General features: G+C 67.6%; 6 protein-coding genes across 6 annotated transcripts; 2 read left to right on the forward strand and 4 right to left on the reverse strand.

Moving 5' to 3' along the window:
* Window positions 1-1,584: 1,584 nt before the first annotated feature.
* RHOBADRAFT_46072 (uncharacterized protein) lies at window positions 1,585-2,631 on the reverse strand (the record flags this gene model as incomplete). The annotated part of the gene is made up of 4 exons (XM_018414715.1): window positions 1,585-2,004; window positions 2,077-2,287; window positions 2,365-2,486; window positions 2,557-2,631. 4 exons carry the CDS (start codon window positions 2,629-2,631, stop codon window positions 1,585-1,587), a joined length of 828 nt encoding a protein of 275 aa, XP_018269027.1.
* Window positions 2,632-3,692: 1,061 nt separating this feature from the next.
* Window positions 3,693-6,002, forward strand: RHOBADRAFT_17425 (uncharacterized protein; the record flags this gene model as incomplete). The annotated part of the gene is made up of 11 exons (XM_018412371.1): window positions 3,693-3,905; window positions 3,969-4,356; window positions 4,420-4,495; window positions 4,564-4,763; window positions 4,831-4,882; window positions 4,951-4,966; window positions 5,033-5,150; window positions 5,240-5,351; window positions 5,447-5,583; window positions 5,687-5,751; window positions 5,844-6,002. 11 exons carry the CDS (start codon window positions 3,693-3,695, stop codon window positions 6,000-6,002), a joined length of 1,536 nt encoding a protein of 511 aa, XP_018269028.1.
* Window positions 6,003-6,188: 186 nt separating this feature from the next.
* Window positions 6,189-9,163, reverse strand: RHOBADRAFT_55227 (uncharacterized protein; the record flags this gene model as incomplete). The annotated part of the gene is made up of 11 exons (XM_018417735.1): window positions 6,189-6,268; window positions 6,383-6,424; window positions 6,533-6,645; window positions 6,727-7,056; window positions 7,134-7,272; window positions 7,357-7,508; window positions 7,578-7,671; window positions 7,747-8,463; window positions 8,567-8,900; window positions 8,982-9,011; window positions 9,147-9,163. 11 exons carry the CDS (start codon window positions 9,161-9,163, stop codon window positions 6,254-6,256), a joined length of 1,983 nt encoding a protein of 660 aa, XP_018269029.1. The 3' UTR covers window positions 6,189-6,253.
* Window positions 9,164-9,899: 736 nt separating this feature from the next.
* On the reverse strand, window positions 9,900-11,314 carry RHOBADRAFT_55228 (uncharacterized protein). Its single transcript, XM_018417736.1, has 3 exons — window positions 11,231-11,314; window positions 11,103-11,131; window positions 9,900-11,032 (listed from the first exon to the last, which is right to left on the reverse strand). Exons 1-3 carry the CDS (start codon window positions 11,306-11,308, stop codon window positions 9,979-9,981), a joined length of 1,161 nt encoding a protein of 386 aa, XP_018269030.1. The 5' UTR covers window positions 11,309-11,314; the 3' UTR covers window positions 9,900-9,978.
* An 869-nt stretch (window positions 11,315-12,183) lies between these two features.
* On the forward strand, window positions 12,184-13,177 carry RHOBADRAFT_29196 (uncharacterized protein; the record flags this gene model as incomplete). The annotated part of the gene is made up of 3 exons (XM_018412859.1): window positions 12,184-12,363; window positions 12,441-12,788; window positions 13,096-13,177. Coding segments are annotated over exons 1-3 (441 nt in total), but the record flags the coding sequence as incomplete, so codon positions are not given.
* Window positions 13,178-13,824: 647 nt separating this feature from the next.
* RHOBADRAFT_17389 (uncharacterized protein) lies at window positions 13,825-14,929 on the reverse strand (the record flags this gene model as incomplete). Its single annotated transcript, XM_018412368.1, has 2 exons — window positions 13,825-13,998; window positions 14,108-14,929. The coding sequence occupies 2 exons, from the start codon at window positions 14,927-14,929 to the stop codon at window positions 13,825-13,827; spliced, it is 996 nt and encodes a 331-aa protein (XP_018269032.1).
* Between the last annotated feature and the right edge of the window lie 346 nt (window positions 14,930-15,275).

Consider the following 15,275-nt stretch of genomic DNA (forward strand, 5'->3'; position numbering starts at 1 on the left):
GCACAACGTCTACCCGACCTCGCCGTACCACAACCGCAAGGCGTCGCACAGCCGCAAGCCGTCGAGCTCGTCGAGCGCGGTCCCTTACGGCTTCTTCCCCGTGACGACGGCGTCGCCTCCTTCGTTCGTCCCGCCGCCGACAGCATCCGCATCGTCGTCTTTCTCGGTGTCGGCGTCGGTGTCGGGCCAGATGCAGCGCGGCGACTCGCAGACGTCGCCACGGACCATCCCTGGCTTCGCGCCTCCTCCCGGCTCCGGCCACCGCCCTCGACTCTCGCACAGCCAGACGACGCCGGCGCAGCTGCCGTTTGTCGCAGGCGGGTACGCCGCACCGACAGGTCGACACCTGCGCACCTACTCGTCGACCAGCAGCCTCCTCGGCGAGGACGCCCACACGCCGCTCGCCGCACCCACCCTCCCCGCGCTCGCCGAGCTCCCGACACCGTCCGCGACGCCTGTACCTCTCCCCTCGGCGCTCGTCACGGCGCCAGGGCAGCGAGGAAGCGCGATCGGGTACCCGTTCCCCCCCGTCGGCGACCTCGCCGTGCCCGGCGCGAGCGCAGGCCTCGGCGGGAGCGCGAGCGTCGGCTCCGGCTCGGCGTCGTCCTCGGTCGCTCAGACGCCGGCGGCTGCGCCTGTACCTCAGCTCGGTACGGGCTCGGCGCTGCCGAGGGTCGCGCCGCTCGACTACGCCGCGCTGTCGCACGGCGACGGTGCTGCGGCCGCACGGGAGCTCGAGCGGCAAGTGGCGCAGCTCGCGCAGTGGCTTGAGGTTGTGGGTGAGGGTCTCGGGCGAGTGCTCGATGGCGACATCGGCGATTTGGGGTTCGAGCTGGGCTCGGACGCGACGAGGGCAGTACCGGCGGCGGACGAGGCAGGGGACAGCAGGAGGATGACGCCCATCGAGGTCTAGAGGCCGGCAACGACGACTTGTTTATTCTTCTGAGCGCGCAAGAGAGCGGTCTGACCTGATTCGGCGAGACTCGTGGCTCTGCAGAGCATCACCTCGACTTGAGAAGGTTGACCTTTCGTCTTCTCGCAGGGCTGCGCACGAGCCCCACTCGCTCTCTTTCTTTGCGGCAACCCAGAGATGACAGGCGCAAAGAAAGAAGTGAGCAAAGTCGAGCCGGATGAGAGCCGCACAGCGACGGTGGCTCGACTGAGAGGACCGAGGGAGGGAAAGCGCAGACGCTCTCGCTACTTTCGCCGGAAACGCCTCAGCAGCGACAGCCATGCTCTCGTCGACGACAGGCTCTCGGCCACGGTTGCGCCGCTCACAAAAGACGCAGCGACGATGGCGAGGAGAGGGTCCGAACGCGAGAAAAGCAGCGAGCACAGCAGCTTCCGTTTGCGCTCTCCCTTGCACTCTCGCTCTCTGATTGACGGACGAGTCGTACGCTGCAATGGAATGTATGTACTTTGGGCTTCGGGCTACAAATGACAGAGTAAAGCGACGAAGAGAAATTAGGTCGAGAGGCATATTACGAGGAAGGGCGGGAGGAGGAAGGGGAATCGCGCGTGGGTCGCAGCGGCAGGAGGGAGGGAGAGAGGGGAGGAAAGCGAGAGAGGTCGAGGCGCGACCGTTTAGGCGCGCTTCCACCAGTGGCCGTTGGCGCCCGACGTGGTCGTGCCCATGGGCTCGACGGCCGACGTCTCGTTGTAGGCGCCGACCGGAGCGGCGTACTGGTTGCTCGTGCTGTACGTGTTGTCCTGGACGAGCGGGCCGGTCGAGCCAACGTCGGTCGGCGCGCCCGACGATGCGTAGTAGTCGGTGACGACCGGCTCCTGCTGGTGCGTCGAGCGCATGGCCGGGACAGTCGAGAACTCCTGGTCGCGGGCCTTGCGCGAGCGGCGCGAGCGCGTGAAGCACACGGTGAGGGCGGCGATGAGCTGCGCGCCGGCGGCGGCGACGACGAGCCAGATCATGCTCGACAGGCCGAGGTTCGAGTTGGGGACGTTGTCGTTGATGCGGTTGCGCGCCGTGATGAAGAAGCCGAGTGCGAGCTGTAGGTACGCAAGGTTCGTTAGTCTGTAGTCCTCGCACGGCGAAACGAAGCGAGGGAGAGTGTGACGCACGCCGAGGAAGACGAGGGTCGCGAGGAGGGCGATGAGGGACGCGATCGACGCGAGGATGCCCATGACGAGGTGGGTGCTCAGGGCGAACAGGAGGGCGATGAAGGTGAGGCCGGCGGCGATGGGCGCGAGGATGAGCGTCTTGGAGAGGACCTGCATGATGCGGTCGCCGGCGACCTGGCTGCCCGTCGCGGTGCGGATAAAGTTCCTCGAGCTGCAGGTGGAGCGTCCGCCAACTGGTGAGCACCGGCAGTCGGATCGAGAGAGAGGAGAGCGAGAGGCGGGACGCACTAGCCGAGCGTCGCCGACGAGCAGCCGTTGGCCGTGCACAAGCCCCAGTTGCCCCAGGTCGTGCTCACGCCGTTGACGTTGCCCTTGAGGTAGCCGACCGTGTCCCAGATGGGTGCCGAGACCTGCGAGAGGGAGCATTCCGGTCAGTGACGGCACGCTCGCGAGAGGGCGAGGCGGGACAGGAGGACGCACCGAGACGACGACGAGGAGCGCCATGCTGGCGAACAGCATGAAGGCGCCGAACCAGTGGATGATGTTGGGTGCCATGGTCGAGGTGGTGAAAAGTAGAGGCTGAGGTGGGAAAGGCGCAGGGAGGGACGACGAGCGAAGTCCGGGGAGGTTGCGAGAGGTCAAAATCTGGACGGACGCAGAAGTCAGTCTCGAGGGCAGGTGCGTGCACACACGGTCGAGCGGACTCACAGGTGCGCGGTGATGCAACGCAGGGGAAGAGCGAAGAGGGGAGAAAGAGGTCGACAGCTGCGTGAGCCCCCTGAGGCAGGAATCCTGGGGCCGAGCGGGAGCGGGACGAGGAGCGCGGATGACGTTTGAGGCGGTGCCTCGCTCCAAAGTGCGATCGCCTCCCCCTTACGCAACCTCACTCAGCCTGGATCGCCGCCAAGGCAGTGACGAGCGCGCCTCGTGTTTTCCGCCTCGTTCCTCGCGGCCGCACCAAGTCAGAGCAGCGCTGCGACTGGCACACCGCTCGAGCGTCAAAGTGGCCTGGCCGAACGCGCGTCGCGTACGCTGCGGAGCCTCGTCGGCCTAACGAGACGAGGTCCGTGCGTCTCGACGTGCGAGCGCTCGACGCTGGAGCGCAGCTGTCTGTCGCGGAGCGAGAGCAAGAAAGCAAGCCCTGGTTAATGACGCATACAGCAGCAGAGCTCGAACTGCGCAGCGTCTGAACAGGACGAGCAATGCGCTTTCCCCGTTCGGGAGGTCAGTGCGGACCTTCTCAAGTGGGTGCGCCTCGACCTGTCGAGGTCGCCGCAGACGGCTTCCGCGCTTGTAGATTGAGCACGTGACAGACTTCGCGCACGAGCGTGCGACGTGCAAGTGTGCGAGAGCGAGCGCCGGCTTTCTCGACGACCGGACCTGCTCAGAACCGCGGTCCGGCGGCTCTCACTTCTCGCGGTCGGGTATCGGAACGTCGATTCGTTGTCCCCGCCTGGCGCGGCCCGAGGCGCGGCAGCTTGAGAGCAGCTTGCAGTCCATGGCTGGAGCGGAGCGCCGGCGCGCTGCTCGCCTGGATGCCCCTCCTCTCCTCCTCTCTCTCTCGCGCTCAGCTGCTTTCGACGCAGCCTACTTCAGCAATGGTCCCGCCACGAGCTATGAGCGACTCGACCGCGTCGCAGACGACCACGCTCGAGAAGTCGGCGGCGGCCGTCGACGACGACCTCGAGAAGCAGGAGCGAGGTCCGGTCTCTCGTGGAGCCGCCGCGGTCGAGCCCGAACCTGCGGTCGCCAAACCCTCTCTACCTCCAGGTCGCCTAGCTCCCGACGACCCCTTGAACCCGATCAATTGGTCGACCAAGAAGAAGATTGTGCGCTCAGTCCCCTGCCGCCCGACCGAGCTGGACCTGACCTTCCTTCTCTCTCTCTCGCAGCTCGTCGACTTTGTGCTCAACATTTGGGTCCTCTCGCTCACCTACTCGTCGACGGCGTACGTCGCAAGCGTCCCTGCCCTGATGCGCCGCTTCAACAGCAGCCAGACGGTCGGTCTTCTCGGCGTCACCCTCACCGTCCTCGGCTTCGCGGCCGGTCCTCTCCTGTTCGGGCCGTCGAGCGAGATCTACGGGCGTCGCCCCGTCTACCTTGCGTGCGGCGTGCTGTACAGCGCCTTCGCGATCGGCGTCGCGTTCGCGGACAGCATGTCGTCCCTTCTTTTCTTTCGCTTTGTCGTGGGTCTGTTCGGCTCCGCCCAGATCAACAACGTCCCAGCTTCGATAGGAGATTTTACGGTCCCCGCGAATCGAGGACCGTACAGCATCATCTGTGCGTGGAGGCTCCCTCCCTCTCGTCGAGGAGGAAGCGCACTGACCTCTCGACCGCCCACAGACGCTATCTGCGCCTTTGGAGGGCCGGCGCTCGGTCCTCTATCTTCTTCTTTCGTCGAGACGGAGGCGGGCTATCGGTGAGCCGCACCCATGTCGCGCAAAGAGAGACAGAGCCTGACCTCGTCGGCCTTCTCAACTTGCGCAGGTGGAATTTGCGGGTCATCGCGATCTTCTGCACGTTAACCTCGCTCCTCGCCGCCTTCGTGCCCGAGTCGCATCACCCTACCCTAGCCAGGCACCGAGCGGAGAAGGAGTCGAGCGAGCCGGTCGCCCGCAAATCCGTCGCCGACGTCGTCCGGGTCTACAAAGGCGCCCTCTCGCGCCCGTTCATCTTCCTCTTCACAGGTAAGGCTCGCGAGCCACCCACGGCATCTGCGAGAGACAAGCCTGACGACCTCACACACACACACAGAGCCAATCGTCGCCATAATCAGTTTGTACCTGGCCGTGCTCTATGGCATTCTGTGCGTCCAGCTCGAGTCTTTTTTCGCGACAAACACTGACAGCCGTCTCTCCCATCTCGATCGAACAGCTACGGCTTCTTCCCTGTACGCCGACCTTTCGTATCGGTCGAGCGCCGCCCCCCTCCTGCTCACCTCGACCTTCTCACGCAGGCCTTCTCGGTCGTCTGGATCGAGATTCGCGGCTTCAGCCAGCAGAGCTTTGGCCTCACCTACATCGCCCTCGGCCTCGGCTTCCTCATCGGCGCTATGGCCATCGCTTTACTCGGCGGTGAGCACCCTCTCCTCGCGCGCACGAGCCTCTTCCCCTCGTTTCGTCGTGCGCACTCCCTGACGCTCCTCTCCTCGTCCCGGTCGCAGGCAAGTCGTACATGCGCGCCGCAAAGAAGGCGCTCGAGGGCGGCGACACGACCGTTCCGGCCGAGGCACGCCTGAGCGGCCTCACCCCGTTCGGCGCCGTCCTGGCTCCTGTGTGCGCTTCTCTCTCTCTCTCTCTCTCTCCTCTTCGTCGACTATCGCATTTGCCCTGAGCTGACTCTTCCTCCCTGCCGCCGTCGTCTCGCGCAGCTCGCTGTTCCTCTTCGCATGGACCGCGCCGTTCCCGAGCGTCCACTGGATCGTTCCTTGTCTGGCCGAGGCGCTCTTTGGATGCAGCATGATCATGATCTTCACGTCTTTCATTCCCTACTTGATCGACTCGTACCGTGCGTCCCTCTCTCTCTCTCGCCATCCTCGCCTCGACGATCCAAGTCGTGCTGCGGCCTCGCAATCGAGTTCTCAACTGACGCTCCTTCCCCCGCCCGCCAGAGATGCACGCCGCGAGCGCCCTCGCTGCGGGCATGGCCTCTCGAGCGCTCATCGGCAGCGTCTTTGTGAGTCCCTTTGCTCGCTGCGGCCCCTCTCGGCCTCCTGCAAGCGCCGCACTGACCTCTTCCTCCTCGACGACCTCGTCCCCCTCCCTCAGCCCCTCTTTACTCTGCCGATGTACCACAACCTGACGGTGCAGGGTGCGACGTCGCTCTTTGCCGGCATCGCGTGCCTGTGCGCGCCGATCCCAGTCATCTTTGCGCGGTACGGGCCCGGGTTGAGGAGCAGGAGCAGGTACGCCGCCGCGAACCGGTGAGGCGGCGAGCTCTCGGACCCTGTAATAAAGAGCAGTACATCTCTCTCGAATCCATGCAGCCGAGCGAGAGAGCCAGGGAGGAGAAGGAGAGAGGCGAGCCGTAGCAAAAGCTGAAAGACGAGGACAACGAGGACAGTCGCAGCGACAAAGCCGCTCTCGATTGGCTCTCGACCGTGCCGCGTAAACGAGAGGGAGAGTATAGTGTCTGCATTGCGGTCGGACGAGGTGGCGAGGAAAGGTCGAGAGCGCGTTCAGGCCGCCTGGATCTATTGGACGAGACGAGGTCAGGTCCGGCTGCGCAGTTTGCGGCGAGCGGGCGTGCCGTCTCGAGCGCCGCTCGCTCCGACGATTTCGAGAGAGAGGAGGAGCAGGGGACGTACATAGGCTGCGGGCACGAGGCCGGTCCTGCCGTCCTTCGAGACCTGCCAGGCGCAAACGAGACGTCGTCAGTCTCGACTGCGACACAAGGCGTTCCTCGACGGCTCGTTTCGACAGGCCCATGATGCTCGAGAAGAGAACGAGGGACGCACCTCTGCCCATCCCTCAGCGGCGGCAAAGCCCGTCGCCGTGAGCGAGAGCTGCTCGCCCTCCTCGAGCGCGAGCTCGTCGGCCGTCTGTGGCGCATAGTCGTACAGCGCCGTGACTGCGTACAAGAGACCATGCGAGTCAGTAACGCCGCACGCTCGTGCGCGAGAGAGCGAGTCACAGAGAATCGTGCACGCACCTGTTCCCGGACCAGACCCTCCTGCTGCCGCTCCTCCTCCCGCCGCCGCCGCACCGATCTCGACGTAGCTCCCAGGTACGAGCCCGACCCTGCCGTCCTGCGGCACCCGGACCTTGACCCACCCGTTGCCGTCCTCGGGCTCCACCACCTCGAGCGACGAGCCGACGTCGGCGGCGTCGAGCGTGAGCTCGTACGACGACGAGGCGGCGTACGGGTACAGGACGGTGGCGTGTTGAAGTGTTGCGGAGGAAGAGGTGCGCGAGGAGGCTGATGGCGAGGCGTTCGAGCCAGGAGGAGGGACAGCTCGCCTCGGCGGGAGGGACGAGGAACCTGCGGGTCGAGCAAAGACTTGAGCCGGCCGTACTCAACGACAGGACACAGAAAGGGTGAGAGAGAGGGTGACGCACCCGATGCGGAGCTTGTCGTGCGCGCGAGGCTCGTCGTGCTCGACCCTGCTGCTCCACCTGCTCCAGCCGCCGCGCCCGCCTTCTTCGACTTGGCGCGCACCACGCCTGCACCCGGGCGAGCTGCGCATCCCGCAGGAACCTGTCCACCCGACGAGCGTGAGCTGCGGCCCGGCAAGGACGGACACGACAAGAGGAAGGCAGAGGGAGGGAGAGGCGGGCGCACCTTGAGCTCGCACTTGGCGTGCACCGCCATCGAGCACTTCTTGCACGACAGGCCCTTGCCCCAGACGCTCGACTCACACACGGCGCACGTCGAGGGCGTCACGAACGACGAGGGCTTGAAGTCGTGCGGGCGCAAGCCGGTCGAGGCCGAGTCTGTGGGCGCGAGCGGCGGTCAGTGAGGTGAGACGGCGCCGAGGTGAGGAGGGAGGAGGTGCGACGCACCGCCGAGAGTCTCGTCGATGAGCTCGACCGAGGCCCGCAGCTCGGACTGCTGCAGCTCGAGGAGCGTCGTCTCGTGCGACACGTTGAACAGGTTCTGCACGGTGAGGAGAGGGTGAGCGCTTCGCTCGGTGCGGCACGTCGACAAAGGAGAGAGAGAGATGGGACGCACCTCGACGACGCCGACCGTATCACCAAGCGCCGCATCTCGGCTGTAAGCGTCGACGAGGTTCTTGAGGCCCGACACCTCGCGCTTCTTGCTCTCGATGGCGGGCGCGACCTCGGCGAGGCGCGTCTCGGCCTTGGCCTTGACGTTCTGCAGGTACGTTTGCGCGGTCGGCGACGTGTCGAACTCGTCCGTGTCGTGCCACACAGGGCTCTCCTCGAAGACGAGGTCGGGCGGGTGCTCGTACGCGGCCGAGAGCGTGCGCGTGTGGGCGTCGACGAACGCCTGCTGGTCGGCGTCGACGTCGACGAGCTGGAGCGCGTCCTGGGCCTTCTGGACGCACGCGCGCGTGCGCTCGCCCGACTCGTGGTGGAGCGTGACCATGCGCGCGAGGAGCGCCTCGAGCTGGCGGACGGCGCTTGCCTCGAGGAGCTGGAAGTCGTCGTGCAGGCTCGGGAGGTGCACCTCGTACACGCGCTGCTTGGCGACGTTGGCCGAGTCGAGGTCGAGCAGGTACTGGTCCTTGGCGAGGAGCATCGTCTCGTACGCCGAGTCGTACGCGCGCTGCGCCTTGTCCGTGTCGCGGCCCTCCTTGGCGCCGGCCTTCTTCTGCCGGGCCGACTCGAGCGAGTCGCACGCCGAGAAGTAGGCCGACCGGGAGCGGTCGCGCGTCTCGTACGCCTTGTCGCGCTGCGACATGAGCTTGCCGTAGAACGCGTGGTGCTGGACGGGGAGGACGCAAGGTCGCCGGTGAGCGCGCGCTCCTCACGACACGCCTCTGCTCGGTCTTGCGAGCCCCAGGAGGCAGAGAGAGAGGGAGACGCACCTTCTTGCCGACGTCGCCCATCCTGCGCCCCACCTCGTCCAACTTGGCGCTCACCTCGCGCTGGACGCGCTCTGCGCACTCGCCGACCTCGCGCGCCTGCAAGTCGCACTGCTCGAGTACGCCGCCGAGAGCCGTCTCGAGGCTGGCCGAATCGCCGCCGCGCTCGTGGGACGAGCGAGCGATGGCGAGGCGGAACGAGCCGATGTGGGCCGACGCCTTTGCGCTGAAGTCGCGCTCGAGCTGGGTGAGGTCGCGCAGGAAGGTCGAGAACGAGGGAAGGAGGGCGAGGTGCGTCTGTGCACGCTGGTGGACGAGAGGGACCGAGTCGGGGAGGCTGCGGCAGGTCGACGAGGAGAGGGGTCAGCTCGGGTGCCGGGGGACGGCGATGGCGAGGAAGGGGGACGCGGGGACGCACGATGCCCCGTACGAGGCCATGCTGCGCTGGCTGCGAGTCGCGCAGCGAGTGCGAGAAGCTGGTGCGACGACCAAGAGGTGGGGGAGCGGCTGCAGCTTCCTCCTCTCCTCTCAACCACCGCCTCGCTAGACGCGCACGCAGAGCCGTCACAGCATCGACACGGACCTGCCAGGCTCGTGCATCCACCCCCCGCTCTCGCCGAGTGCCGCCCACGCCGCGCCCTTGCAGCCGGCGTTCGCCCTCAGCTCGTGCTGGCTGCTGTCCCCACTCTGCGAGCCTCGGCGCGCTCGCTGCGTGGCCCGCCATGCTCGAGCTGTCCTCGCTCTTGCGCTGGGTGTGCTTGCGCCGGCAAGTCGACGAGGGCTCGCGCTTCTGGCCCTCGCCCGCTCGTTCGTCTCGCCGCCAATCCCGCCCGCCACGAGCGACTCGGTCTCTTTCTCGCACAACGACACTCGACAAGGCGCCTGCAGTGCTCGCCGGCCACCTCGAGAAGCGGGCCGCAGCCAAAGAAGGCGGCACGGCAGCCGCCGGCGAGGACGACCCTGCGTCGCAGCCCGCGCCCAAGACAGCCGCTCGTCTACCGGGATGACTCGCCGATGACGATCCTCTCAATCAAGTCAGCTCGTCGACGCCGAAGAAGATTGTGCGCGCCGATCCCGGTCGCGTTCGTGCGGCACGGGCCCAGCTTGAGGAGGAGAAGCAGGTACGCAGCGAACGGGCGAGCTTCGAGGACCTTTGTAGATGATATTGCAAGTCTGTACTGTACAGGCAATTGAGCGAGAGGCTTGCGACCGAGAGAGAAGCTCAAGTCGAGCCTGCAGGAGAAGCTCGAGCGAGCGAGAGGACGAGGAGGAGAGCGAAAGAGAGATCCAGCGAGGCCTCGCCTCTCTCTCACAGATGGACGAACGGCGACGCAAGGAGGACGACGAGGAACGACTTGCAGTTGCACGAGAAGAGGCGGCACGAGACCGCCCCTCGCTGAAGGTTCCAGCCTCGCTCAGAGCTCCTCCTTGACGCGCTCGTAAGCGCTCGCTGCACCGCCCGTCGCCTTGGCGTACGCCGACGATGCACTCGACGTCGCCTTGTCGACGACCGACTCGACCGTGCTGCTCGCATCGGACGCCGCCGACCCGGCGCTCTTGCCGACCGACGACGCGCTCTTGCTCGCGCCGCTCGCGAGCGACGACGCACTCGCCGTGACCTGGCCGACGACCGACTCGATCGTGCTGCTCGCGACACTCGCGGCCGACCCGGCGCTCTTGCTCGCGACGCTCGCGGCCGACGAGGCGCTCTTGCTGGCGCCACTCGCGAGCGACGACGCGCTCGCCGTCGCGTCGCCGACGACGCTCGACGCGGTGCTGGCCGCCTCGGCGACGACGTCGCGCGCCTCGGCGAACGCGGCGAGGACGTTGCGCTTCATGTGGAGCTCCTCGAGCTTGGCGGCCGTGACCTGGCCCTTCTTGCTGGCGAGCTTGGCGAGGCGCTCGCGCTCCTTGTCGACCCAGGCGCGGGCGGCCGTGACGCCCTCCGAGTCGGCGACGGTCGAGAACTTGTCGAAGATGCGCAGGTAGTACGCCGACAGGGACGACGAGACGGCGCCGGGCGCGAGCGACGACGCGATGGCCGACGCCGACGTGGCGAGGTCCGGGCGTGTGGCCGAGGGCCCGAGGAACTGGCTCGCGAGCGAGTCGAGCGACGGGATGCGGCCGGCGAGGTCGCTCAGGACGCCACCGGGCAGCTTGTGGGTGCCGCACTTGGCGTTGAGGAACTCGAGGAACGCCTCCTCGGTGCGCGGGCCCTGGTACGCCTCGGCGGCGCCGCCCTTGCTCGGCGGAGCGAGGAACTTGATGGTCGGGAACCCGCTGACGCCGTACTTGCCCGAGATCGGGCGGGCCTCGGCGTCGTCGGCGTTGAAGTGGGCGACCTGGCACCGGTCGTCGCCCTCGAACTGCTGCGCGATCTTGGTCCACACCGGCTCAAGCGACTTGCAATGACCGCACCATTCTGCGAAAAAGGCGACCAGGGAACCTTCAGACTTGCTCGCGATGGACCTGGGGGCGGCGGGAGGTCGTTTAGCTCGGCTCTCGACGCCGGCGGAGCCGCAGAGGAAAGGGTGCGCACGAGTCAAAGTTCTGAGGCGTAAGGACCGTCTGTAGGTGGCGCACAGGCCCAAGGAGGGAGAGGGGAGGCGAGGTCAGGGTGATGACGAGGCGAGGTGGGGCGAGGAGGAGGAGGAAGGGGGGACGCACCGAGTACTTGGCGTCTTCGAGGCCCGCGAGGACGAGCGGGAGAGCAGCAGCGACGAGTGCAGTAGTCGAGAGCTTCATCGTGTGAGGAGGACGAAGAGGCGAGACGAAGGAGGAGGGAGGAGGAGCGGGGAGGAAGGCGGCCGAATAGCAATTGCCCAGATTAGTCCACTTTTTGTATTCGGGCCAATACAACCTGTCGACCGCTCCTCCCCTCACCGACGCTCGCTCACCACACCACCCAGCGAGCACGCGCACCTGGCGCACAGCGAGCGCACAGCATGGTCGGAGTGCGTCCCCCTCCTACCGTCTCCCCCTTCCCTCCTCACCGAGTTCCTCTCCTCCGCCATCTTCCTCCTCGTCCCCATCTCGAGCACCGCATCCCCCGTCGCCCCACGAGCGCTCGCGCCGAGCACAAGGCACTGACTGCTTGCCTCCTTCCCCTCCCTCGCCCTCGCCACTTGTCCTGCGCCGCCCACCTCTGTCTCGCCGTCTCGTCGCACCCCGCCTTCGCCCTCATCTCGCCCGCACCAACCCGCCGCACCAGACCCACCTCCTGCCGCCAAACCTGCTCAAACTCTTCGCTCCTCGCCCACCGCTCCCCTACGCCAAGCCGCCCGGCCGCGACCCGGACGTCCCGCTCAAGTCGCTCTCGGCCCGCCGCCAACCGCAGCCCATCGTCGTCGCGCCCGTCCTCGACCAGATACGGCAAGAGCAGGCCGCACAAGACGACACTCTCATCGACGCAGGCGTGCCCCCGGACAAGGCGCGCGGCGAGGGCGACGACCAAGGGCTCGGCGACGGCGACGGCACGCACGACAAGGCGGCCGCCGCCGAGGTCAAGCTCGAGGAGGCGGGCGCAGAAGCCGGCAAGCCCAAGCAGGAGGGCGACGGCGAGGGCGCTCCCGAGGGCGATGTCAAGATGGACGGCGGCGACGACAAGGAGGAGGGCGAGGAGGAGGGCGACGCGACGACGGCGAAAAAGGCCAAGGCCGTCGCAGCATCCGCGACCAAGCCCGTCAAGGTCGCCGACAAGCCGACCGACGCCGTCACGGTCGACCTGTGCGCCGAGGAGCAGTTCCAGTTGCGCAAGCGCGAGCGTGAGCGGAAGAGGAAAGAGGCCATGTCCAAGCCCTGTGCGTCCCTCTCTCGCTCCTCTCTGCCTCTCTCTCCCTCGCGAGAGGACACTGACATGTGCTGGACCCACCCGCAGACGCGCCGCAAGACGACGAGGAGATCTGCGGCGACCCGTACAAGACGCTGTTCGTCGGGCGCCTCCCGCACGACGTGACCGAGAAGGACCTCCTGCGCGAGTTTGACCTGTACGGCCCGATCGAGCGCTTGCGCCTCGTCACCCACCCGGACACGGGCGAGTCGCGCGGCTACGCGTTCATCGTCTACGAGCGCGAGCGCGACATGAAGGCGGCGTACAAGGACGCCGACGGGCTCAAGATCAAGGGCAAGCGCGTCCTCATCGACGTCGAGAGGGGTCGGACCGTTAAAGGGTGGAAGCCGCGTCGGCTCGGAGGAGGCCTCGGCGGGAGGATCAAGAAGCTCAAGGGTGCGTCCCCTCTTTCTCGTCCCCTCTCTTTTCCTCTCTCTTGCTCTCGAAGCCTGTCTGACCTTGCCTTTGTCCATACTCTCTCCCCTCTCGGCGTCTACCCACGCCTCCATTCTCCTACTACCCGCTCAACCTCGCCCGCTCGACCTCCCTACCTCGACCTTCCCCTGTCGACCTGTCCCTCCCGCCCTCTCTCCCTCACCCACTCCTTCTCTCGGCCTCACCCTCGACTGCATTCGTCCTCCCTCTCCTCCTCGACCCCTCTCGACCTCATTCGTCCCCTCGCCGATGCGCCCCTCGCCAACAGGCGGCATCCCGGCCCCGGATCCTCACGTCCCTCCCCCCTTCTTCGGCGGCGGGTACCGCGGCGGCTTTGGCGGCCCTCCTCGCGGCGGCGGGTACATGGGCGGCCGCGGCGGCTTCATGGGCGGCGGGCGCGGCGGGTTCGGCGGCCCGCCTCGTGGAGGAGGGTACATGGGCGGCGGCGGCGGCGGGCCTCCCGGCGGTGGGGGCTACCCGCCGCGGCAGTTTGGCGGCCCGCCTCCCCCCGGCGGTCCGAGCGGCGGGTTCCCGCCGCCTGGGGGAGCAGGCGGGCACGGCGGGTACGGTTCGCCGGGCGGCGCGCCGCCTGCGCGAGGAGGGTTCCAGGGCGGCGGGATCGGGTACGGCGGCATGAGGGGCGCGCCGCCTGCTGGAGGAGGCTTCGGCGCGCCGAGCGGGCCGGGCGGCGGCGGCGGCGAGAAGCGGCCGTACGGCGATGGGCCCGGCGGCGGGCCGGGAGCAGGGTACGGCGGCGGGTACGGCGGCGGCGACGAGAAGCGCCTCAGGTACTAGTGCGGGTCATGAGCGGGCTCTCGTAGCGGGCGTGCTGCAGGAGAGCGAAACTTGTACGACGTCGTCCCTCTCTCGGGTCGGGCGAGAACGAGAGCGCCAACGAGAGCGCGCGATCGGCTGAAAGAGTTGCGAGGTGCGACTGCGAGAGCAAGAAAGGGGTACGAGGAGGGAGCTACAGCACTGCATGGCCGGACCCTCGACGCTAAACCCGCTCGACCGCGCTATCCTCGGTGCGCGGTCCCGCCGCCACTGCGGCGGCCGCCGCCGAGTCGGCGAGCACCTGCTCGTCGACCTCTCGGTCCGCCTCGTCGACGTCGTCGCCCCAAAGGCCCTTCTTGCACACCATGGCGAGCGCGAGCACGAGAGGGAGATGGATCTGCGAGGCGAGGCGGGTGCGGGCGGGCGAGGGAGGGGGGAAGGAGGGTCAGTTCGGGCTCGCGAGGAGGAGAAAGGAATACGAGAGAGAGAGAGAGAGAGAGACGCACGAGGCTGGCCCAGAAGAGCTCCTTTGCGCGGCGCTCCTCGCGCCTGCGCCAGAACCGCCACGCCGTGACGGCGAGGAGGCCGTTGGGCGCGAGCGTGAGCCACGCGAACGCGGCGTTGGTCAACCCGAGGGCCGGGAAGGCGGCGCACAGGGGGAGGATGGCGAGCGAGTAGCGCAGGCTGACGAGGGCGTTTTTGCGCGGGTCGAGGACGGCGAGCATGCGGTACCCGCTCGAGGCGTACGACGACCGGAGCGTGTGCGACAGGCTCATGAAGTGGGGGAACTGCCACGCGAACAGGAGGGCGGGGAGGGCCCACGCGCCGGGCTGGGTCCACGGGTCGACCGAGTTGGTGCACGCCGCCCAGCCGATCAAAGGCGGGAGGGCGCCGACGAGGGCGCCGAGCCACGTGTTGTAGATCGAGTGGCGCTTCGAGATGGTGTACAGCGGGCAGTACAGGACGATGGTGAACAGGCCGAGGAAGGCCGACAGGGGGTTGATGGCGTACAGGGTCGCGAGGCCGACCGTGCCCGTCAGGGCGCCGTACGTCGCCGCGTGGAGGGGCGTCACGACGCGCTTGGGCAACGGGCGCGCTCGCGTGCGCGCCATCTGGGCGTCGTACGGCGCCTCGATCAACTGGTTGAAGGCGGCGGCCGAGAAGGCGCACAGGCTCGTGCCGACCGTGGCCGGGACGAGGACCGACAGCGTGAGGCTGTTGGCGGCGCCGGCGGCGGTGGACGAGGCGTCGCCGAGCGAGACGGCGAGGGCGTCGATGGCGGCCGTGGCCGTGGCCGGGTCGACGGGGCAGATGGCGTAGCCGGCCATGGTGGTCAAGACGACGAGGCTCGACAGCTTGAACTTGCCGAGCTGCTTGTACAGGGTGACGTCGTCGGCGATGGACGTCTGCGGGTGTGCGCGCCAGCGGACTTGCGGGTTGGGGAGGCCGGTCGACAGGACCGAGGGGGGGAGAGGGGCCGGGATCGGGGACGAGAGCGGGACGAGGGGCGAGGTCGAGGGTGGGGGGAGAGGGGGCTCGTCGGCGAGGAGGTAGGACGGCGAGAAGTAGGGTTGCGGTTTGGGGCCGCCCTTGGCGCGGGAGGACGAGGTTGGGCGAGGTGGATCGGACGGGGACGAGCGTCGTCGCGAGGGCGCGGTCGACGAAGGGAGGAGG

The sequence above is a fragment of the Rhodotorula graminis genome, assembly GCF_001329695.1.
Source record: "Rhodotorula graminis WP1 unplaced genomic scaffold RHOBAscaffold_12, whole genome shotgun sequence".
Classification (NCBI taxonomy): domain Eukaryota; kingdom Fungi; phylum Basidiomycota; class Microbotryomycetes; order Sporidiobolales; family Sporidiobolaceae; genus Rhodotorula; species Rhodotorula graminis.